A 25,667-nucleotide genomic window follows, 5' to 3' on the forward strand; every position below is an offset into this window, starting at 1 on the left:
ATTATGAGACCCACTTGTGTATCGAATCCTAGTGGTCGAACAATCATTTTAAAACGATTTTCATGGGGATGTTGAGAAGAATGGTTTCGATAGGGATAATACGGTCGGATAAATGTTACGAAAGGAGTAGTCAAGAGGTATGATGGATGGTGACGCGCAATATAGTGCAAGTGGTTAACTGATACTGTGAGGATAGCCTCTGTGAGGATGGCCAATTAAGTTTGACCATCTTTGAGAATACACGGAAGTAAGAAGTGATCCCTTGTGACTGGTATAGGAAATATCATTGCACATATATATATATGAAGAAGGATAACTGATACTCATAGGATAGCCTCTGTGAGGATGACCAATTAAGTTTGACCACCTTTGAGAATACACGGAAGTAAGAAGTGATCCCTTGTGACTGGTATAGGAAATATCATTGCACATATATATATGAAGAAGGATAACTGATACTCATAGGATAGCCTCTGTGAGGATGACCAATTAAGTTTGACCACCTTTGAGAATACACGGAAGTAAGAAGTCATCCCTTGTGACCGGTATAGGAAATATCGTCGTATATATAGAACCTACAAAAATAATGAATTTAGGCCAATAGTAAAAAGGTAAATAGATTTTTTGTTTCAGACTTATACAAATGTAATTGTTACCTACGGTAAATTTGGAAAATCAATAAAAGTTATATATATATATAGTAAAAGAGAAAAATCATTCTTACGGGACAAATTTATGCATATACGAATCGGTGGGTAGTTGATGGTAAAAACACTAATATTCCAGGTAAGATATTTTTATTGTTCCTACGTATTCTACTCGACGAAGATGTAAATGTTCAAAAGGGAACGATGCAATTTCCCGAGACAATGAACTAACTGTAATATATACTCGTTTAGTCGAATGTCATCGGTAAAGCCGTTCTCCCACCTAATAAATGCGAGTGCGACGCTATCTTCGGGCAATGGGTGTCAGTTGCCTCGCGACCAATCGTTCGGTACGCGATTCTCGTTCGCGAGCTTTCCCCGATGGCGCTGCAGTCGTTTAGTGTAAGTGCGAGAGCGGCTTAAGGCAGAGAATAGGGGGATTCCCGTGCACGTAACTCTTCCCCCTCTTTATAACCAAGTCGATTTCTTGGTAGACTGAAACGTAATCGGTCCGAAACAGAAACGAAGGGGGAAGAGGGCTGTGGATTGTTCGTAAATAAAAGAAGTTCTGGACACGGTGAGCTACGCGACGGATATTCCGCGAACGTTTCTCGCCATTGAGTGACATCGAGGGGCGTCGAGGACATAGCCCTCGAGCTCGTTGTCGACCTCGTCGTTGTATTCAGCGTCGTATGCGTCGTAGTCGTCGGCTTCTTCCTCGTCGTCACTCTCTTTGATGATCCCTAGCCTCTTGGCGACGTTCTTCACATTGTTGATGACCTCCTCTTGCACCAGATTAAAGCTCATCGCCAGCAAAGCAATTCCAAATAACAAGTACAACGAGCAAACCGCGATGCCTTTGTGCGCGTCCAGCTTGTACGCTGGCACGAAATCCCCGAAACCTGGAACACCGTAAATACCAATTTTCTTACGTTCTTTAACCGGCATTGACCACCTCTGATGACTTTAATCGTCCTGTGGTCGTTGCCACAGCAACGACAAATTCGTGGAACCGACAACCGTAGCTATTCACCTGTTAGGGATCAAGACTTTCGTCTATAACTCGATTCACGTTGTAAAGGTACTTCGTTGAGAAGAAAGTTTCGACACTGATGGTATACCTTCAATGTGTATCTATTTCGCTATCTTTGAGATTCATCTTAGGTGTATGCTCATTTCCAAACATCAAACCAATTGGCTAGGTTGAAACAGTTTTGGGGTCAGTCAGATGGAGAAGATAGAAGGGACGATTAAAGGTGTTCCAGATCTGCTAGTGAACTCGTCACGAAGGGCAATTATTTAGCAGATACTGCCTTAGACGAGATATTCGGTGATTGGTCAGGGAATGAGTATACATAGGAGTCGACAGTGGATCGACAACTTGTGGAAAAGGGATCGATTGGATGGCTCTCTGGTAACAAAACAGGAGGTATCTTCAGATATTCAAACATTGAACTAAAGACACTTAAACGTTTGATGGTAACATATTGAGATTCAACAAGAACAATTCGAACAATTAGACATTCGACGACACAGACATATACGAGTACATATAGCTCGACAAGTTTAATAAGGTTTCTGGGGAAATGGTCTGAACGTGGAAGGATAAGTAGTGAAGATGAGCCGAGACGACGAAACGTAGAGATACCTAATTATCGGATGTCATTCGATACTGTTCAAAAGATGTAAGAATATAGAAGAGTAACAAGAGTCGACGTTATTTTTGTTACAGTCTGTCATTTGTTATAACGTGTTATAATTCAACTCCTACACGATTAATTGCACGATTAACTCCAGGGTTTGTAGACTCTTTAAACACTTCCAATAACAGGGTACGCGTCTGAATTTTCAATTTTCCGACCAAAACGATGAATGTTTCAATACAGGTTGAGTCACCATAAAATGCTCTTTCAATTTTTGAATCAGTTGATCGAGTAGATACTCTTATAAAAATTACCTTTAATGTACTACATCATATTTCATTCTTCGAGTTCATGCACTGTCCAAAACAGAGGGATTTGAACACTACTCAATAACGTCATCAAAAAGTGGAACGACTCTCTAAAATGACTAGCACTTTAATGTACTATATTATACTTCATTCTTCAGGTTCATACACTGTCCAAAACAAAAGAATTTGAACATTACTCGATAAAATCCACTAAAAGTGGAGTGACTCACCAATGGTGGTGAGTGTAATGAAGCAAAAGTATGCGGAATCGAGGAATGGCCACTGTTCCCAAGCACTGAAGAGGAATGCACCTCCAAATATGTAACTGACCACTAAGAACACACACAACCAGATCGGTACCGGCTTTATCGGTTGATCGTCTGTGGTGGTATAGTATTCGTAGTCGGAATCGAAGTCTTCGACATAAATTTGCTTGTGAATGGGGAGTCCCGTTGGCATCATTACTTCTGCTGGTTGCTGCTCTCGTCTGTAAGATCGTGCTGAAAAGGCGGTTACGTGAAAGCATGGTATGAGTAGATCTAAAGGAGACAACCTTACGTGAAAAACACGCTTACCAACTGGGTAGTTGCTTCTGTAACGTCTAATCCTGCTGGTCTGAGGTCTTCTCATGTTTTCCATTTCCAGGTAAACAGGGGGCAGTCTTAGCGGCGGTGCCAGGGTCGTTCTATAATTTGTGGCTGTCTCTTCGACAGATAGGCATCTTCTGGGCATTGACCTCATGGTGAACGAAGGTTTCTCGACATTATCCACAGTCTCTGTCGCGTCTATGTCACGCAATTTACTCGAATTACCTACTGTTAACGAGCAAACAAGATTAAGGGTGTACTGGTCTTTATCGGATAATGAACTCGAAGAGGAAGTAATCGATTCTTTAAGGACCCCAATGACACTTTCATCGCTATGAATGAGTCTAGAAACAACTATCTGTACACCGTGACACGTGCTACACACCAAATGTTACACAACAGGTTTATTCTGGGATGGAGGTATGGAACAATTGTGTGGTCGAACGAGATGCTAGAAATAGTCTTTCCCATGAAAAGCGCATGGTGCCACATTGTATGTAGGTCATCGCGAGTTACAGATATCGCTAGGTGTCGATGTCGATGGTTGTCCTCAGAAAACGAAACACTTGAAGATTCTGTTCCGAGGACAACCAAACTTTTCGACGAACCTGCCTGATCACCGAACGTTCATCTTCTGCGTCACGAAACGTTGCCAACAAAGAAACGTTATTTAACCACGTCCACAAAGTTATTATCCTTCATGTTACCCACAGTGATGAACAGAACTGGCCCGAATGGTCAATTAATTTTGTTTCAAGCTATTGTCAAACGATCCAATCTTCTTGAATTTCATAATTCTTATTATTGTAGGTGTATATACTACTACCCATATCTTTGGAATTATTAGAATTTAAGGATTTAACAAGATCTCGGGGGATACTAGGGAATCACTTTCACGCAAAAATATTTATAGAACTCAAGGATGTGTCACGAAATTTTGGAAATAAGTTCTTCAATTTTTCTCGTCGCATTTAATTCCTTGTGTTCGATTCGTTCTTTCACACGGGAAACCGAGAACCTCGAAGAGATCTTTTAAATCAAATGTAAGAGTAAATCGATGAATTTGGATCTTACATCTTTGTATATTTTACAAAGCATTTTTTTCATCTTATAAAAATTGTCCTTGAAGATTAGAAAAATTAGAAAAATTCCGGTGCGTTAGTTGACGACCGAGAGTCTCATCTCGAGTGCAGAGGATTAATTATTACAATGTTAGTTATAGAATGGCGTATAGCTCGAAACTTATGGACGATAGTGTTTCTTTAACAGGAAGCGTTCAATGGAATATATTTACGTCTGTTTCCAGTGGAAGCCTGCCATTGTCGTAGTTCGTCCTGCAGGTCGTCAAGGGCGTATCTATTGCACAAAACCGAAGAACGATCTGTGTCGTTCAAGGAACGATTCATTATCAGCCGTCTGTCCAACGATTGCGTTGTCATCTTGGAATTAGCTGAATGGATTGTTACTTAAAATCAGACACTTCCTTATCAAACGTTTCAAGCCTATGACACGTCTAGGTACCTCTCATGGTTCTTGGTGACGCCACTGGCAAATCCGAATACCGAGAAACTGTCGCGGACTTGAATCCTAAATTCTGATTCCCTGGAGATTGGTAGGGACTCGGCCTCTTTTGTTCCATGTCTTCGAATCGTCGAGTATTGTACCTCCATTGAAACCAAAAGAAAGTCACGTCATTAAGGGAGAGCATAGTTTCAACCGTAATGGAAATACTATTCTATAAGCTTGTTACTCTAAAATGATAGTTGAGTCGGTACTGAATTTACTATCGCAGGGTCAATAACCAGGGTCAGAATCGACTTGGGGTATCATTATCCAGTTAACAGTGGAATTCTTGGCTTTTTCAATACCTTAGTCGATAACTTGAATCATGATAATCTCGACAAGTCAAAGATTGAATCGGATCGCGAAAGATTGTTTTCAATTCTAATCAATTGAAATCCTAAGCACGCACTAACCTTATTTTATTTTGCTCGAATCAAACGATAGATTTAATTTTCTCGTACAAGGTACATTGATAACAAGTTTAAATTTGATTAAGTATGGGTTAAAGAAAATTTAATTAAGACGATTAATTACAGTGTTTGGAACGTGAAGTCCTATGGTGTATCTTTCTGACCTGAGGATATCTATACAATAGAATGCTAACAAGAGGACTTTGTTGTGGACATCACTTTTGAGGAGGTAGTAGGTGCAAATTGTAGTACGTATCTAGTATAAAAAAACACTAATGGGTTTCTTCAAAAAGGACTTTCCTTTTCGAGATATTTTGATTTAAAATTTGATACGCCCATAGTAAACGAATTGCTTAAATCTTTTTAGTAAAACGAATTTTGGATAAGTCGGTTAAGCGAGTAATTACAACGTTGTTGGTAGTGGGATCGAATACTGGCTTGTTGATAATATTTTTTTTTATAGTATAACTTTGAAATGCGAAAACGGGTCTACAAGTAATGGAAAATTTTTATTTTTTACGTATGGTATTAAAATCTTCTCTAAATAAACGGCATATAAATCTTTTGTTGGTTTTCCAAATTTACCGTGGGTGACAACTGCATTTGTGTAAGTCTGAAACAAAAAATCTATTTACCTTTTTACTATTGGCCTAAATTCATTATTTTCGTAGGTTCTTGTAAACATATAAAAGGGTACACGGACACCCTTTCAAGGTATACAAGGACTACCGTCGCTCTAACAAGTGTGTTTAAAAACAATTAGCATCGATAGTGGCAATACGAATAACAATGTAGAATTTACCTGGTAATGACTAACACGAATGATTAATACAGAAAAATATATGCGACATATACTGCTATTTTACTACTGTATTTACTTCTAGTTTTTATATTAAAAATTTAAGGTTCTTTGTCTTAATATCGATGTCATATAGCATTGACATTAAATATAAAAATAAATCAAACCTATTCTTGCATTTCAAAATTGTACTAAAAATAAAATAATAACAGAGAGACGAGGATTCGATCCTACCTACCAAACACAACTTCGTAATCACTCGTTTAACCAACTTACCCAAAATTCGTTTTACCAAGAAGACTTAAATAACTCGTTTACTAGGTGCGTATCAAATTTTAAATCAAAATATTTCGAAAACGAAGATTTATTTTGAAAAAACCCATTAGAGTTTTTTGATAGTAGGTATGTACCATAACTTGCACCTACTAAAGTCTCAAAAGCGATGTCCACTACTGTAAGGTTCTCTTGTAAGGTGAAACGTAGGTACTAGGTTGTTCAATAAGTTTCGTCGTTCGATAAAACTTATTAAACAGTACAGTTGCTCAATAAATTTTACCGAACGACGAAACTTATCGAACAACCTATTACTATTGTCCCACGCAACCAACAGAGGCGTGCCGTTGACAGCAGTCTTATTCGTAATTAAGAACATCGTAATGTCATACTTGCAATCCGTGTCCGAGTACGAAGACCTGGTCATACATTCTGATAGACCCAGCGCCGAGTCCGCGGATCTCTGGCTCATTCTGATGGACCGTCGAAAAGCGCTTCTATTCGTCCCGTATCGTCTTCCAAAAATTCACTCTTGTTACACATTTATCGCTCGATCTCAGATTACCTTCATTACGAGGCGAACAATTACCCTGGTTGTCGCGTGGAATACGATCTGCTGAGACTGTGCCTCGGTCGCCTCTTCTTCGGTGGCTTTGTGCACACGTAACAGCAGACTTTCCAGTACAAAAATCTAGAGAGACGTTGTGCAGCATCGGGAAGCGAAAACAAAGTGACGGAAAGTGGTGATATATATGCATACAAGGTGTACCCTTATAATATAGAATTCGATTCAGGATTGGATTCAAAGGGAACAGTAAAGAAAGAAGTTTATTTACACAGACGGCTTATTTTTCATTGTTTCTCAGTTACGGGCATTATGTTGCATTATACTAAGGTTACACAACACTGAATCATCGAGTAATTGGATACACGATACATATTAATGGTATTAAAATGGAGGCAGAAAATATTGGCTACTCAACATTATTTGCGGACTACCCCTACCACTTCGTTTCTAATTTCTTCCTACCACCTATTACTATATTTATTTTGATAGGCTGAAAATACATACCATGCAGAGATTGTAAGTTGCCAACGAATCGGATTGGTTGTCCCATCTCGAATTACTCACAGTTTCGGTATTGGCTAAGGTGACCTATATACGAGTCTATCGCGTGACCAATGTTGTGAGGGAGAGACATCGAAACAGATTGAGATGAAGCAATAACAAGCGACGACTGGAACGCATTGGCGTAGACATACACTCGGTACAATAACAATCAGTAGAAAAAAAAAGTCTCTGTACCTTTCGCAATGTAATCCTGGTAAATTGTACACAATGACAATTATCGCGATGAGATGTTTTCGTGTCCTTATCGATTCATCTGCTTTTCTAATAATATTTTCCATCGTATTTGCGGTAAATAATTGTAGGTTTATAATTCTTTGGGACCTGTGTAACGGTACATTATTAGTAATTCACGTGCTGGAACTACCAAAATTTTGATCACCTTTTTAACATCTTTCTTCAGAATGTGCTGTACTTTTGTTCAAATCTGTACTAAAGATACCCTTCGTTTTTATAAGTATACACAAGGATTTTTTCATGAAATAAGAAAACTAATTCTAGGCAATGTGACCACTTGACACCTAATTGTGAAGATTCCTGGTGGTGATTGACTGAAGCAAAAGCCTAATCTACTTGCCCCTCTGTCGTCCAGTTTACATGGCTTTGGCTACTTACGATCTTTGCACGGTACTTGATGAAAGGAATATAGTATGCCACATTCGAGTTACATGGAAAGTAATAGTCTTAAGAATACAAATTAAATACGTCTATGTTTAATATCCTACACAATGTCCAAAAAGTGTGTAGAGAACCGCCTTGGAATCTTGATTTCTGACACTCGACTGTGCTGCTATCTTCATTCTCCAGATTTAACCTGAACTCTGGCAGTTTAAAAGTGAGGATTCACAGACCAGGAAATGACCTCGAACAACCAATAGTTTCTGCCCTCCGTACGGTGAGAAATTGCATTTAGGAGCATTAGTTACCTGAAACTCGACGCCATGATATCGCCGATATTCGAAAGGCAGAGCAACATCAGGGGAATCCCGAGGATGGCGTAGAATATGGTTACAACTTTCCCGTTCTTGGTCTTCGGAGCGATGTGACCGTACCCTGACGACGAGTAACGCTCGATTAGCCTTGCGTAATTTCCCGCTTGCGTAACGCGCAATTAATTCTCTGTTCAGACTCAAGCCGAGAATTTAAATCGACTCGAGCTACCTGTGGCGAGTCAGTGACCCCTTCGCTATCTTTTCCTTTTACTTGAGGATTTTTCTGCACTCCCTTTGACATCCCGATTTCAATTTCACTCCGAATTTCCACCAGAACTTTCGAACTTTCAAGTTTTCACTTATGGCGGATTTATACAAATTGGAGAAAAAATGATATTCGACAAATGGCAAAAAAATCTGATTAATACCGATTGGTACGTTAATTGTACTTCGTAGGATCTTGAGAAACAAATTTTGAATCTACGTTTCAGGGTGAAATTAATTTTGAGGTTAGGAATTCGAGACATTTAGGTAACCTGCTGTTGGTGTGCAGATTAACCCATTTTAATCTACAAATTATTCTGCGTGTATTATATAGTCATTATTGGACGGTTCATTCCGCACGAATAGATGGAACGGAATAATTAAAAATTACTTAATGGAACAATCGAACCTTGAACACCTCTCGAGCTTTGCATCTCGGTATACAGAAAATCAATTATCGATAAATACACGTATGATTGATGGAGGTGTTTGCCTTGATCTCTAGAAGTTATCCAGTGTTTAAATAATGCCAAAATAAGATAATGACTCTAGGAAGACCTCGATTAGGCATTCCTCGTCGGCAGTAATCTGCAAATTACTATACAAATAAACGCAAATGTTCACATTCGGAAGAATCGTCGAGGTCGGTTCGGCCTTCATCGATTTCTCAACGACCTCGAAACTACGTCTGCTACCATGAAGATTCATCCGTGAGTCTGGGTCAAGGTCGCCAGGATTCCACCTTCGAGCAACTCCTTTGATTAACATACTCCTACGTCCTGGCCGTCAGTGCCTAATCGCGTAACATTTCTATCGCGTCACGGTGCTCTAGGCTCCTAACTTTGGAAACCTCTTTTTTTAAGAATAACAGGAAGTCGTAATAAAAGTTAGGTTGAGAAACAGTGCCTCGGTTACACCTCTGAGCACATCTTCTTTTGGTGGATCTCTCGTAGTAAATGAACGTTTACATGTACAACGACCCTTTGAATTACGACTAAATAAATCAAAAGAACTATTTGGAAAGTCATATTTTTGGTCTTTCAAGGATAAGTTAATCTTCAACGAGGATGAGAGGGTAATTGTAATGAAAGCGTGAACGTTCACGATTTATTGAAGAAAAGAAATGAAAAAAGAAATTTCATCATTCGAAAAAGTGTTCGTTGAAAAAAAGAACGAGACAGACTGCATCCGCCGGACGAAGATGAGGATCGATCGACACACAAAAGAGGAGCGGATGTTCGAATGGCCAGCTTGATTTCGGAACGCTACTCGGTCACGCGTCGCGGATCTCCGTTTCACCAATTCTCCTTGGATCTCTGATAAGGATGCTCGGGCAAATTTGTCGGATCACGATTCGTATCATCGTGATAGAATTTGTAACTATTCGATCTCTTCGAACGCGCGTTCGGTTCGAAGACGTTTCTGAAAGGGTGCAGATGTTTGCTCTCTTTTTCGGTGGAGATAGGGACTCTGCACTGCAAATGATGGGTATTTTAATATTGTTAGAGTGCATTGTGATGGATGCATTTCAGAAAACTATGGAAAATGTAGTACTGAATTACTTGGCACTTAGAAGAACAGATGGTAGATGTTTGCTCCCTTCTTTGTTAGAGTTAGGGACTCTGCACTGCAAATGATGGGTATTTTAATATTGTTAGAGTGCATTGTGATGGATGCATTTCAGAAAACTATGGCAAATGTAGTACTGAATTACTTGGCACTTAGAAGAACAGATGGTAGATGTTTGCTCCCTTCTTTGTTAGAGTTAGGGACTCTGCACTGCAAATGATGGGTATTTTAATATTGTTAGAGTGCATTGTGATGGATGCATTTCAGAAAACTATGAAAAACATCATAGAACTGAATTACTTGGTACCTAGAAGAATAGATGGTACATGTTGGCTCTCTTCTTTGGTAAAGATAGGGACTCTGCACTGCAAATGATGGGTATTTTAATATTGTTAGAGTGCATTGTGATAGATGCATTTTAGAAAACTATGGAAAATGTAGTACTGAATTACTTGGCACTTAGAAGAACAGATGGTAGATGTTTGCTCCCTTCTTTGTTAGAGTTAGGGACTCTGCACTGCAAATGATGGGTATTTTAATATCGTTAGAATGCATTGTGTTGGATGCATTTCAGAAAACTATGGAAAACATCATAGTACTGAATTACTTGAAACTTAGCGCAGGTGGTACAACTTATAGTGGCCGAAAAAGTTTATAAATAAATAATGCACTAAATGCAACGATAAAAATGTTTTATTCTGATTCAATAAAGAGCATTTATGTTCCAAATTTAAAATAGTTTTGAAATAGAATTCTGAAGACATAGAAACCCTCCTTTTACTTTTTGACTTATTCGTTCAAAGCTCCAGCAGTGGGCATTTGATTTAAGTTTCGGTGAATTGTTTCATAATACAAATGTGCAATGTAAATGGTTAAAGAGGGGACATTTTGTTACGCGACTGTAAAAAAGTTAATTGACGAATCAGCTGCTAGCAACGTGACGAACGTTAAAATCAAGGAAAGCGAATTACTGGGGCCCTCGTAACTTCCTTTCTCGCGGAAGAAAAGTGAATTTCCACGATGGCCTGAGTACTCACGCCAGTGGGGATGACCTTGATCATTGAATTTTCTTCCACAAGGAACGTTTGATCGTACCTTTTCCTCGAAATAAAATTATACGAGGATGTTCCAAGTGTCCATTTCCTTCGTTCATAGATTTCCTCTCAAAAACAACTCAAAAGAAAATTATTTCTACTTTTCGAGTAGACAGGAATTGTGCGATTTTGTAAAAAATCGTATACCAATTCTTCACAAATGAGTGATAATTTGTACAGATTATGTACTGACAAAAAAGATCTATTTGTCTTTTTCAGTAGATGGCGTTTACTAATCAAAACGTGATTATGTTTACTATACATAATTTAATTATTTATGTTTATTCTATTATTTAAAAAAAGAACTGTGAATATTGCTCATGTTTTTCCTATTGTGTATTAGATTAAATTTTTTTGAAAAAACTTTGGAAAAAGGACTCTTTATTCAACCCGATATCGCCAACTTTCAAAAAATGTTGAAAATGTAATTTGTGTAACGTCATCGTTACTAAATTATTACTTTTATACAGAGTGATTTGAAAAAGACGTCAACAAATTTGAACGGATGTAGTACTCGTAAAAATTGAGAAGAGATATCACTATATATCGGGAAATCAATTTTGACGGAAATAAAATGGGATAAAGACAAAAGGTTGTTTCACGTGAGAGTTTTGATTCAACTTCCTGAAAAATAGAATTTGACACATTTCCATTTCAATGCGAAATTGATAGAATCAGAATTGTATCGAAAAATAAATAAATATTTCAGGTTATAACCTGTATGTCATAACCTATCGAAGTTTCCTATGTATACAATTGATTTTCACAAATATAACACATTGGCTGCATATCCGTCAAAGTGGATTGGAAATCTATATTTTTTATTTTCGAGATACCTATATGGTTCGAAATTCTTTTATCTCAGTTTTGGATCAACCTGTATAAACGTTTCAACCCTGTAATTTAAGTCTCGTGCACTACGACGATTAAAATGATAAATGACCTACAAAATGTAAATAACACTGAGGAACATAAAATAATCGAATAATTATTTGCTTAAAATAATTATTATATAGCAGAATTAACAATTAACAATACTATTTAGTAGTTGAGATTACAAAAATTATGATACATAATTATTTGAGCTAATTTTGTCCTGTTTTTTTTTTTTAGCGATATCAATTTGTGGTTTTCTTATTGAACAAAAAATAATCGTTTAAGGGTACGTAACTCATCGATCAGTCTAATGTGCCATTTTGCGTTAAAAGGGAAACAATCAAAGATTGTAAGATTGGTTTGAAAATCTTAATCTCCACTCTTACGCAAATGGTGCTCAGATCATTTGCAACTGGTATTACGTCTGGCTCTTTTAACGAAAGAAATTGTCTTCCTTGGGCCCTAATCGCGTGTAAACAATGCAGATGTCCTTCGCCGCGCGGACACGACGCGTCACGTGTTACGTCATATTACTTGATTTTATTTAAAAAAAAAAAAAAAAACAGGCCAGAGAACCACCTGCAATGGGTCCGTTCCCCCTTCCTCGAGCAATGGGTTTTCCCAGACCGAAGGACAAGTCCGAGAAAGAGCTGTTCCCATGTAATCTTCAACCCACGTGCCTTTGTGTTACATTCACGCATCAACTGCACAAATGCATTCGTATCAGTTTACACGTGTCACGACTATGTGAAAAGTAAGTACTTCGTGCCCGATATAACTTTTTTTATTTCTCCAGATGCACTCTCGTTCGTGTGGAGTGTTAGTGAAACAACATCGTAAAATCTACAGTTTCATTTAACCTCTTTATGCACGTACTTATTTTTTTATTTTAGGCACGAGCGACTGTTACAATTGTTTAGCTCGTTTCCAAATATTATTCAGTAGGTATACATTCGATAATGTATATCTGTTTCCTTTGACGCTTATTTTATAAACAACATTTTAGAATGTTATCATTTCTGACTAATAATTGATACTTGCTTTATTATACAAGTTCACTAGCTAACCATAGGAAATTTAAAAAATTTTTCTATCACACACAATTCTGGATGTGTATTAACTTTTCTGTACATTTCACTTTGTGCTCTACCAGTTTGTTCTTTAGAATTTTCCATTCTTTCATTTGATTTTAAAGACCAGGCATAAATTTAGATTCTTTTATTTACATTCGAAATTATTTCAAAGTAGAAATAACCATCAAAATTGCAACTAAATAGTCGTAATTAAACTTCCTAATAATACAGCATGATCTCCACAAAATTAATGGAATGTCAGGGCAATATCAGTTTGAAAGTTTATTTTAAACAAAATAATTCATCCTTGAAGAGGTTTTCACAGTTAGATCACCAAAATTGTAACTAAATAGTCGTAATTGAACTTCCTAACAATACAGCATGATCCCCACAAAATTAATGGACTGTCAGGTCATTGTCAGTTTGAAAGTTTATTTTAAACAAAATAATTCATTCTTGAAGAACTTTTTACAGTTTTGGTAAATGTAGACCACCAAAATTGCAACTAAATAGTCGTAATTGAACTTCCTAACAATACAGTATGATCCCCACAAAATTAATGGACTGTCAGGTCATTGTCAGTTTGAAAGTTTATTTTAAACAAAATAATTCATTCTTAAAGAAGTTTTTACAGTTTTGGCAAATGTAGACCACCAAAATTGAAACTAAATAGTCGTAATTGAACTTCCCAACAATACAGCATAACCCTCACAAAATTAATGGACTGTCAGGTCATCGTAAGTTTGAAAGTTTATTTTAAACAAAATGATTCGTCCTTGAAGAAGTTTTTATGGTTTTGGCAAATATTCAGCAGTATTGGCAACTGTTTCTCAGACTTTCCCCATCCCAGTGACCGAAACAGGCGGCAAAGCGAACTGTTTCAAGGGTGAATCACCCCTCACGAAAACTGTTGATCCGAGATCGCTATCGAAGGGACCTCGAGCCTCGCCCGTGCGTTCACCTTCCAACGGTGCATATATAAAGACACGATTCACTTTCACTCGCATTTAGTCGCGTGTCAGTGATATTCGGCGCTTGTGAAGCTGACCAACAGACTCTCGTGGAATTTCCTCCATACTCGCGAACATTGATGATCGACGTTTCGTCCGAAGCGACATGAAGTCCTTGATCCTCGTCTGTTGTGTCACCATCGTCACGGTGAGTTCCGAAAACAACGAATGGGTTTGGAAGGACGGAGGACAGAGAAGCAGAGCCGATAATTTAAGGTGCGCTCTATTTCGAACATTTTTCTAGCGGACTCTTATGAAATGTTTATTAGAGATTTAGAAACAATTCCTCCACCGAACGAACGAAAATTCGTGCCACAATCGATCAAAATAAATAGAGTGGATCGAGATCTTCGTGTAAAAATAAAACAGTAGATAGAACTCTTCGTGTAAAAATAAAAGAGTGGATCAAAATTTCCGTGTAAAAATAAATCGAAAATATGGAGTAGCAATTTTTGTTTTTTTTTACGAGGCTTCGTTCTCGAGAACATCTATTCTGAAAACTCTTTGGTGTACGCGTGAAATGGTATCTGGTCATTTATTACCTGTTTCTGTGATAATATCATTTTATAAGTTTCAATTGCTTTTAATTGGACAAAATTAACTTCGATACTAACGTAAGTGGAAGTAATGAGAAATGGATGAGCGGTGTACCGAATAGCACACGTGGCCCGCGAATTTTAAAAATCGATTTCACCGAGAACGAAGCCTCGTATGAAAAAATTCATTTCACATATTTGATTTTCTTTTAAGCGAAGAATCATCACCTGTTGCAATCGTCATCAAGCACAATAAACGAGAGTCTCAACGCATGAAAAAATTGTAACACTTGTCCCATCTATTTTTCAATTCTTGCCATGGGCTGCCTTTGAAACTGTTAAATTATAACCTCCTAATATCAAAGACAGATACGTTTCCAAAATGGTGTCATCTGTGACTCCATTGATTAAATTACATTTTGTAAGATTTATTAACCTACATAATCACGTTCAAAGTAAACATTGCCAAATAATCTTTACTAAAGTGTTTCTCGGTAACCCAGGACACAATTTTCTCGAATTCTTTTACAATTTACAAGTATCTACAACGTATTTCTTAAAGTTTCGATTTCTACCACTTTGGTTACTACAATAAGAAACTATATATAGTAAAACCACTCGTGTATGGCCAAGTGGTCATAATTGAAACAAAGTGTTTCGCTTCCGGTGTATATCGATTAACTGAAGTCCACTTCACTCGAACAGGTATCAATCGAATGCTTCAATGATTCATGGGTAACAGGTCGTCAAACTGTAACCACCTGAGCGAGCTGGTCTTCTAACATAATCTCATCCGATAGGTTAGATTTAAGAGATCGTTGAGGATTACCAGAACCTCGTGTTGTTCGTCTTGTGTGACAAAAGGTGGACTGTTTGCGTGGTAAACTTATAGGTACCAGGTAAACGAGAACCTGGAAGATTTCGACAATGGACGACCTTTGGCAGGATTTAGACCACAAAATGCTGGACCTTACGGTCCTAACAGTAGACCCATTGTACCAACATCGTATCCTGGCAACAAAGAGGTTCTTGTCGGCCCTGGCGGGCCAACGGGCATTGTAAAAAGGTATTCGTATCTTCTCGTTCTGTTCCAACCCAATAATTTTGTTTCACCGTTTCGCATCCGGTGTTCACTGACCTTATAAAATACTTATTACCAAAATATTCGTTTTAAATCGTTTCAAAGATCCGTCTTTCTTTCGAATGCCGGTGTTGACGCGAACAATCAATTCCACTGGTGGGAAACAGTTCCACAAACGAGACCTCTCATTCTGTATCTTGTCTCTGGTGTTCTGGATATTTGTAGCGAAGTATTCGAGATATTTTACGTATTCGAACAATAGCGGTTACGTTATTAGCGTTTGAAGCAACGAGCAACGCTAACAAATATAATATAAGGAACGATAAGAACTTCGAATACGGAACAATGTCTGATGAATGTATTCTTTCAACGGTTGTTTACAGAACAATGTTCATTTAATATCGGTGATCAGATTCTAGATGTATTGAGAAATAAATATGAATTTGAGAACCAAAGCTCTTTGGTATTGAAGATTCACGCGATGTACTCGAACTCGTTACTAGTTTCATTATCAGTAAGACTTTTCATCGTAGATGAAAGATAATTTTATCTTTGACTTTATATTACGATAATCCTCGTAATCGAAGATAATTTCTCCCTTGACTTCATCACGGATTCGACTTTTCAATAATACATTCAATGCTCTAGTATTGCCTAATATGTCTGATCAATGGAAACAAATGATAAAATTTCTATATTAATTTTTCAACCACGTCTTCTTTGAATATTTCCATAAAGGATTATAAATATTGTAAGCTTTATAATTTTATAAAATGTTTGTCGAGATAAGTTTATCAAATTTGCTAAATGGAACTACATAGGATATTCCAATCACAAAGATCAGAATCGAATGCTGATCGTTGAATGTACGTCGTTAAAATTAAACAAATCGACGGGTATTTGTTCCAACTGGAACATTTACTTTTAATATTTATGTGCATACTTTCGAAGAACGTTTCATTCAAAGGCTGAAGGTAGAACCGAAAGCTTCGATTATTTTGGTAATTAATCAAATCTAAGAAAATAGATTTCGAATGTGTTTTCAATGTTTCAGACCACCCTATACAGGAGGCATCGACGATGGCTCTTTTGATGGCAGTTACGTACCACCCTGGGTCAGAGACGACCCTCGATATCGAGAGTACGACACTTGTAGATGTAGATACAGCTTCAATTGTCCATCCAGCGGATTGAAATTTGTGAGTATCGTAACACAAAGTGACAGAAACGCGCTATGGCAATATTTTTCATTGTTTCGACAATTTTCCCAGGGTGCTTGTTCGAAGGATAAGAAGTATTGCTGCTTCAACAGCAGAAAGTATCCAGCATTGGTTCCTGGACCACCCGGAGAAGGACAGTATCCTCCGTACCAGGTAGATTGAAAATTAAAGATCATTGAAAAAATGAAAGATTGCATTCAGTTTTTTTTTCATCGAATACGAACCAGCCTTCAATCTTCGTAAATGCATGTAGATTTATTTCCAAAGAATTCTAAAGTCCAATCTATTTCACTAGTGTACGAAATATTAAGGCGTAAAAATAACGATAATAGTTTGCACTGTGTTAATGGCGAATTATCGCACGGGCGATGATTTTGAAATTCTTGAACCCTGTCCGGGCGTCCTAAATGAACAAAAAAACTTATTATACCATTCTAACGAAGGTTTTCTTCCTATGAGATTATTTAAAAAATATCATTGACTCGCTTCGTTTAGATAATTAACCCAAATTAATAAAGACGCAAATTATGAAAATATTGTTGATAAATTTGCTGCTTCGGAAAGCAATGTAATTTATACATTTTTGCTTTAATAAACAATTTTTGTGACTTTGTTGCAGTTCTCTTGTTGTACAAGTAAAAAGTTTCAATAAAAATTGGTATCTTTTATCTATTTAGTTCGAATCGAATATTTTTAAACGCTGGAGGGAACGAAATTATTATTATTATTGCGTTTCAGGGTCCTCCCAATAAGTATGGACCAGCAAGTTTCGTCCAGTCGCCAAATTACTATGGTAATCGAAGGCCTCCAGGAAACTTCAACGTTGACAACAGATACCCCCCTGGAAATTACTACTTCCCAGGGGAGAACATCAATTCCTATCCAAGGCCCCCTAGCAACCCCTATCAAAGACCTCCCAGCAACCCCTACGAGCAAAACTACGACTACGACTACGACGACTTTGATGTCTACAGTCGATCCTTGAAGAAAAATCAAACGAAAGCCGAGACGAGCTCGTCATAACTCGTATAAAACATATGTTTTTTGCCTACGAACTGTTAATCCTTATTTATTGGATCACTTCGGAAGTACTCGCGAAACTTTTTACACGAACTTCTGATAAATCGACTGATTGTTACGAAACATGTAAATTAATTAAGACGAAATTTACCAGTACGAACATATTCATGTAGAAAGGTAGAACTTAGGGGTAATTAAGTAATTCGTGTAGAAGGTAATTAAGGTAGAATTTACCAATATAAACATAAAGACTTGTGACACCTGATACTTCAAAAGAAGTACTGTACACGACTCGTAAGAAGTCATCTGGAACATCACAGAGACAACAGGACTATATAAACCTTTCTTTCTTTCGCTTTTTATGGTTTTGCCCTCGTGGATTTGAATTTTTATAATTATACGGTCTATCTTTGCAATTGTACGATCTACCTTTACGATTACATTGAAGAAGATGGACTTATAAACGGTTAAATCTGCGTTCCTTTCAACATATGGTCTTGGGAGCAGCGCATTATTCGAAATAATAAACGCGTGAATACTTTGAAAATGTTATTGTAAGTCTATAGCATGAAATATTATACATTTTATAAAAAATTATTGAATTTTTCACTGAAAAGTTATAATGTTAATACATTGGTCATCCAGAAACTTACCGATCGTCGTGATTACCACGATGGAGTAAAACAGAGCACCAGCGAACGTCCATTGAATATCATCTTCACCCTCTCTACCGTCCCATCCTTCTTTTTCCATGGTCCATACAAGCTTATTTTCGAAGGTCTGGAAAGAAAAGAAGCGAGAGTTTAAGAAATGAACGTTCGTGGTTCAATGTACTAGGTTGTTCAATAGTTTTGTCGTTCGAAGAAACTTATTGAACGATACTAGGTTAGTAAGTAAGTGCATTGAACAGTACTAACTTATGGAGCAGTACTACATTGAACAGTACTAACTTATTGAACAGTACTACATTGAACAGTACTACATTGAATAGTACTAACTTATTGAACAGTACTATATGGAATAGTACTAACTTATTGAACAGTACTACATTGAATAGTACTAACTTATTGAACAGTACTATATGGAATAGTACTAACTTATTGAACAGTACTATATGGAATAGTACTAACTTATTGAACAGTACTATATGGAATAGTACTAACTTATTGAACAGTACTACATTGAACAGTACTAACTTATTGAACAGTACTACATTGAATAGTACTAACTTATTGAACAGTACTACATTGAACAGTACTACATTGAACAGTACTATATGGAATAGTACTAACTTATTGAACAGTACTATATGGAATAGTACTAACTTATTGAACAGTACTATATGGAATAGTACTAACTTATTGAACAGTACTATATGGAATAGTACTAACTTATTGAACAGTACTATATGGAATAGTACTAACTTATTGAACAGTACTATATGGAATAGTACTAACTTATTGAACAGTACTACATTGAACAGTACTATATGGAATAGTACTAACTTATTGAACAGTACTAACTTATTGAAGAGTACTACATTGAACAGTACTAACTTATTGAACAGTATAGTACTAGGTTGCTCAATAAGTTTTGTCGTTCAATAAAATTTATTGAACAGTACTAGGTTGTTCAATAAGTTTCGTCGTTCAATAAAACTTATCGAACAGTATAGTACAAGGTTCATCAATAAGTTTCGTCCTTCAATAGAACTTATTGAACAGTATAGTACTAGATTGTTTTATATTTGGTCAAAAGCGATTTTCTGATTATTAATAATATAATAGATTCGTTCGATAAAACTTATCGAACAGTATAGTACTGACATGAGTTGTTCAATAAGTTTTGTCGTTCGATAGAATTTTTTGAACAATCTAGTACTAAGTTGTTGAATAAGTTTTATCGAACGACAAAACTTATAGAACAATCTATTATTTAAGTATTCTTCATACCTTTAATTCACGCAACGCTTTATCCGTCCAATTTTCGCAAATCAATACATCGACTTCCTTGGTGATCTTCCATAGTTGCTCCGTTATGTTACCCCTTATGTCTTTGATGCTTTTCTTTATCTGCAGAGTGAAGAATAAACGAAAATTCTTGCACATACAAGGAGTATTCATACATACAAGTGTCCCTTTTACTCGTAATTTTTATAAAATTTTATTTTGCGACCAAAAATCAAATTTGAACCACGATTATGAGCCCCTCCACCCCTATAATTGGAGATATAACGAAGGTATCAAAACGAATACTTCGGTAGAAAAATAACTAAAAAAAAGTGAAATGAATTAACTGCATATGTTTTCCGGTATTTTCTATGTTAACTACCAAATTCGAATAAAAATGTAATCCGAGCAAGCATAATTTATCGTACAAAAACATCAATCGCTATTGTGGATCTTTATTCGCTCGCAATAATTAATCGTTCAAATGGAAAAATATACAAATAATTATAATAAATTAAACCAGAAGAATAGAATGCAAATAAATTCCCTCATTCTGGTCGTAGTTTCGATTATATTTAAAATTCTCGTCGTTTCATTGATACAATTTTCTTCCTCTCACTTTCACGCAACAAGTGCAAACATTTACAAATAATCATCTCCAAAACCAAACAGTTACAATTTTCATCGTATTAGTTTATTTACCTTACAAGGACCCGAATAATCAATACGAAACCTACACACAAAACGAACTGTGTTTGCTCGGACTGTATTCACCGTAATCGACGAACGAAGGAAAAAAAAGATGAAAAATACATATAAAAAATTTGGTTACGTTAGGTAATATTTCTTTCGACCGTATCTACCATAATACTTCTTTCGAATAAGCAACGTGCACAATTTGTTCGCGTTACGCTTTTTTCAAGTACTTGTATTCGATTGCCCCGTTTCGCACACAACGAACAAACTCGTCAATACAAATAAACGATCGTAACTCGTAACAATGAACGGTAAATAAATGAACGATCATTGATATCCGCAAGTACCTCTTTCTCGTGGCCAGCTTCGAGCGCCTCGAAAGCGTACGCGCCGATCAGACAGTAGAGAACGACAAGCGAGACGAGGAACACGTGGGAGAAAACGCATCGGAAGAATTTCCAGAGGAAACGCAAGAACCTGATGCACTTGGAAGGCTCCTCGGCCTCGACCATCACATCGAACGTTTCCTGTCGCGAACGTGGCATCGTGCTCGCCGCTTTCCGGGCACTATTCTTCTATACTTCAAATTCTCTCGCTCCGCGACGCCATGGTGGTACTTTCAAAGTCGTTGACTCCTCGTTACGATTCTTCGATACCTCCTCGTGCAACTGCACCTCTACAATTCATCGATAATCGTTACTGCCGTTCACCCGAAGGAACACGAACTAACAGGGCCAGTGTACTTGGCCCTCAGTATCGATCTCGGTACAATACATTCGATGATCGACAATTCATGATTTCCTGGTCGTCCTGGTCCGATTTCACTTTCCACTTCATGTTATCCTGATCGTTTTGATCTTACATCGATCCGCCTTGCTGACCGTTTCTCGTTGTTTCCACGAAGAGAGTATCGTCGTGCGTACGGTCCCTCGTCGCGACGTTCAAGAAACGAAACTCGCCGCGAAACTGCTGCGGAAATGTTAAACACAGGCGTATTTCGTTCGAGATGGTTGTTCCAAATTTATCCTGCCTCTGCCCGTCGACGAAATTTCATTTCGAGGCGTTACCGGTAGTCCACCTACGGCGACCAGACACACGCTTCGACAAGCGAGTAATATTTCGAGGTGTTCGATTGTACGATATTATGGATCATCTGGGTCGTGTTTCGTTTGGAAGAAAAAAAGGACCGTTCGATCGTTTGTTTCCGTACTTGTGTGTGAGACCATCCTCTTGCAGAGTAATCCACGAATAAATGAATGTAGGCGAAGTTGTGATCGGTTCTCGGGTTAACCTTCGTACTATTTTTTGTTTTAGAAGAATTTTCTATTCTGGATAAAAGAAGTTACGTGATGTTGGAACGAGACGATTTATTGGTTCGGTTGCTGAAGTTTTCAATGATGCAATATTTCGCGTAAGGAATAGGGTTTGGTAAAAAGTGTGTGGATAAATTTAAACGATAAAACCGATATCTGAATTCAGATCGAGACAGTGAAAATATTCAAATATTTCTCGTTGAGATGTCTTATGTATATAAAATTTTATTTTCGTTTCGATCGACCAGTCTATGATGCAAGTTCAAAGAATTATCGTTTCGTTTAAATTGTACTGTACCGTTGCAAGATTAGTCGGTATTTACTTCTCGGTACCTGACTTATCGACACTGATTACTTTTTACGAGAATCGAGGCACAGACGAGATATGGACTACCTAAAATGAAGAGATACAATCTATTTTGATAAATAAAATTATTCGCGACTAATTAATGTTCATCAAAATTTTACAATTTTAGCGTCACGTTCAAGTTATCAATTCAGAATGGACACTTGTATAGCAAGCTCGATCGTACCAAGAACAATTTATACAGGATGTTATGATGTACAATATTTTAATTAAGAAAAAGTATTGCAATTGCAACATTATAACTAAGAAAAATAATGAATTGCAATATTTTAACTAAGAAGAAATATTGTAGTTGCAATATTTCAACTAAGAAGAAATATTGTAGTTACAATATTTCAACTAAGAAGAAATATTGGAATTGCAATATTTCAACTAAGAAGAAATATTGTAGTTACAATATTTCAACTAAGAAGAAATATTGGAATTGCAATATTTCAACTAAGAAGAAGTATTGTAATTGCAATACTTTAACTAATAAAAAATATTGTAATTGCAATATTTAACGACCCATTATACATAATCTTCATACTTGTATCTTACAATAGTTGAAATATTACCTTAAAAACTGAAGTTACTTAACCATATATATTTTTATTGTTGAATATTTCGGTAGCGAACGTTCGATTATTTTCGTAAGCCACTGTGTGTTTTTATGTTCACTGTGTTCGTCTGCTGATACGAAACCGATGGAAGCTAATCAGTCATGAAAAAAGTATCTTTGACGTGGGCGTGCTTATACACCGAGAATTAACCTTAACTCTTGATTGGTTACGTAGGTGCAATGTTTGTCCAATAACGAAAGCGTAGTGGGAGTTGTCGTGTAAGGGAAAATTGTTATTAACATTTGGTCTGGGCAGCGCCTGTAAACAGCAGAGCCCCTATGTTAGTGTTTGCTGTACAGATGTGGGTACAATTATGGGACTGGTGATAAGTGAACGTATGAACGAAGAAGCTTTCGAGTTTGATTGTGTTGGGGTGCTAAAATATTTTGGAATGTAACAAATACTATTCAATTGATGCCAAAATCGTACAGATTTTCTTACGTAACTCGAAAGTATAGTATATATCACAAAGGTTACAAAGATATAAATGAAAAATGCTATTGAAAGCTGGTCAGACTTTGATCAACAAAAGGAAGTAGAAAGAAACAATATGATGGAAACATACTGCAACTCGTTGCAGCCATTGTGAAAATGATCATTCCTTCGATCACTTTTTATTTTCTCTAATGGACAAAGTTATCATAAAGTGATAATTAACCTTTCGTTATTATTATTTATTATTATCATTAATTTATAATCATTCATTTGTTATAATTTATTTCTACGTTAGGAAGATAAATAATTTCCAACAGTCGATTCTTTTACTCTCATTCCCATACTTTTCTTCTTTCTTTCCTCTCTCTTTTGATGACCTCTAAAGATCAGATCAGCTTTCAGTAGCTTTCATTTTTAATTTATACTTTTATAACTTTTGCTACATATGCTTTTGAGTTATATACATATACAACAGAATCTGTACGATTTTTTCATTAATTGAATAGTGTCCTTTATGAGTTCCTCGTTGTTTGTTTATACAACAAACAGTGATGATATATATGTATGAATATATGTATGTGTATACGAATGTATGTGTATAAGAACATATGTATGTGTATATACACGTGTATATATAGAATAACTTTCTAGAATCTTTCACAAGATTCTATTCCACGTACAATATATGATGTTTATTAAACAAAGTAATATTCGTTACCATAACGAACAACGATTCGCAGTTAGTCTGAAAACCGATCTCATAAAAAACGCTCGCAAATGTACCATCCGGAATATTAATAAAGTTTGATTTATTGATAAAACAGAAATACCGAGCTATTATATAATCGCACCCATAACCTAAAATTCCAATACTCGGCAGTCCACGAAGATACGTGCACGGTAGTCATGAAACTAGTTTCGATTAATGTTAAAACAAAAGATTCGGGTACGATATTCGCGATGGATTTAAAAAATGTAGCTAACATTCTAAACTATGCACAAAATGGACACTCGAGATCCTCGAAGTTCCCTCTTTTATTGGTCGGATGCTTCATTCATTGCACGCCATTGTCAATCTTCCCTATCCTACTATTTAACCTACCAGACTCCCTTTCTTCCGATGTACGCTTATGGTGTAACACCTAACTAATGAATGAACAAATTTATTCTATTACATTGTCAGGGCGGATAAACAACAAGATAGAAATTTAACATAAAAGTACCTATGTGTTGTAATAAATAAGATGACTTTAGTTTAGTATGACTTTTATTTTACTGCATTTAATAAATACGCGATCGTTCGATTTTTTTTACTATCAATTGCTATATAGCATTATGTTCTTTTTGACTGACGTCTTCCTTTAAAAATACTCGATACACTTATTATTCCTCTGTTAGAGACTGCTTCTCTGGTCACTTATGTATACCTAGTTACATAATTAAAACTTTTATTTACTAAGATATAACTTTAAGATATAATCGAAAAGTAAAGACAGTTGAACAATACTATGAATCCTCTTCGTTCGAAGCAATACCTGACTAAACGGTAAGAAAACGTTAAAAAATCGATTAATAAATACAATGACTGATAAGTAAAATTTACATAAGACGAACGAGTTAAATCAAATAAAAAACCTAGAAACGATTAGAATACAAAATTAAAAAGGAAGGAAGATCAGAGCTGAATATTACTGTTATCTCATTAGTGGTTATTTATATTGATCGTTAATCAGTAGTAAGTTAGTATAGTAGTCAGGTATATTCTTACATTGTATCGTGTTATTACTATTTCATTCCTACCTTATATTTCTATCATTACTTTTGAATACAGCTCTAAACGACATATGTTTATACAACAATTCTTTCTTACCTTCTTTTGTATATATTCCATCTATATAATTTACAATTTGTTTCTCAACGTTCGACAAATTTTATTATCATTTAATGGTTTGTAAGAAACACATAGGCATTTTCTTAATGGTCCATTTATTAGTACATTAGATCTATGGAATGCTTTTTAATTAACCTTTTCAAAATAGGTTGAATATAAAGATGGTTGGCTAGTGTGCTACGATGATTAATCGGATGACAATTAATCAATTTGTAGATTTCAGCGTATCGTACGATTACTTTTTCCACAGATTCCACTTTTATGGTCTTTTCTTAGATTCTCGTTTTTTATGCGAAACCCATTGACATTTACTATTATAAGTGGCATGATTAATTCTAGAGCCTTCATTTCCTTTGTACGACAGTTTACTGCCATAACTC

General features: G+C 36.4%; 2 protein-coding genes and 1 long non-coding RNA gene across 8 annotated transcripts in view; 2 read left to right on the forward strand and 1 right to left on the reverse strand.

Annotated features, from left to right (window-relative positions):
* Positions 1-18,524, forward strand: part of LOC143143249 (uncharacterized) — a 39,256-nt gene extending 20,732 nt beyond the window's left edge. For all 3 annotated transcript variants that reach the window (XM_076304318.1, XM_076304308.1, XM_076304325.1), the window contains exons 4-6: positions 16,849-16,993; positions 17,066-17,167; positions 17,753-18,524. In XM_076304318.1, the coding sequence (XP_076160433.1) occupies positions 16,849-16,993; positions 17,066-17,167; positions 17,753-18,037 (532 nt within the window). In that variant the 3' untranslated portion in view covers positions 18,038-18,524. The remainder of the gene's footprint in view (positions 1-16,848; positions 16,994-17,065; positions 17,168-17,752) is intronic.
* On the reverse strand, positions 735-21,619 carry Galene (potassium two pore domain channel subfamily K member galene). Of its 4 annotated transcripts, none has more exons than XM_076304222.1 (12): positions 21,454-21,619; positions 21,027-21,355; positions 19,987-20,106; positions 18,688-18,814; positions 8,286-8,412; positions 6,820-6,921; positions 6,623-6,745; positions 4,707-4,849; positions 4,480-4,635; positions 3,174-3,413; positions 2,829-3,098; positions 735-1,549 (listed from the first exon to the last, which is right to left on the reverse strand). In XM_076304222.1, exons 2-12 carry the CDS (start codon positions 21,222-21,224, stop codon positions 1,230-1,232), a joined length of 1,926 nt encoding a protein of 641 aa, XP_076160337.1. In that variant the 5' UTR covers positions 21,225-21,355; positions 21,454-21,619; the 3' UTR covers positions 735-1,229. The 4 variants fall into 4 exon arrangements, with proteins under 4 accessions (XP_076160337.1, XP_076160345.1, XP_076160353.1 ...); XM_076304230.1 differs by having other exon boundaries at positions 21,423-21,619; XM_076304238.1 differs by having other exon boundaries at positions 3,174-3,383; positions 21,027-21,619.
* Positions 21,620-21,656: 37 nt separating this feature from the next.
* On the forward strand, positions 21,657-22,526 carry LOC143146764 (uncharacterized). Its single transcript, XR_012992068.1, has 3 exons — positions 21,657-21,678; positions 21,740-21,916; positions 21,994-22,526. It is a non-coding gene; the product is annotated as an uncharacterized LOC143146764 (long non-coding RNA).
* The last annotated feature ends 3,141 nt before the right edge of the window (positions 22,527-25,667 follow it).

This window comes from Ptiloglossa arizonensis, chromosome 1 (assembly GCF_051014685.1).
Source record: "Ptiloglossa arizonensis isolate GNS036 chromosome 1, iyPtiAriz1_principal, whole genome shotgun sequence".
NCBI classification, from domain to species: domain Eukaryota; kingdom Metazoa; phylum Arthropoda; class Insecta; order Hymenoptera; family Colletidae; genus Ptiloglossa; species Ptiloglossa arizonensis.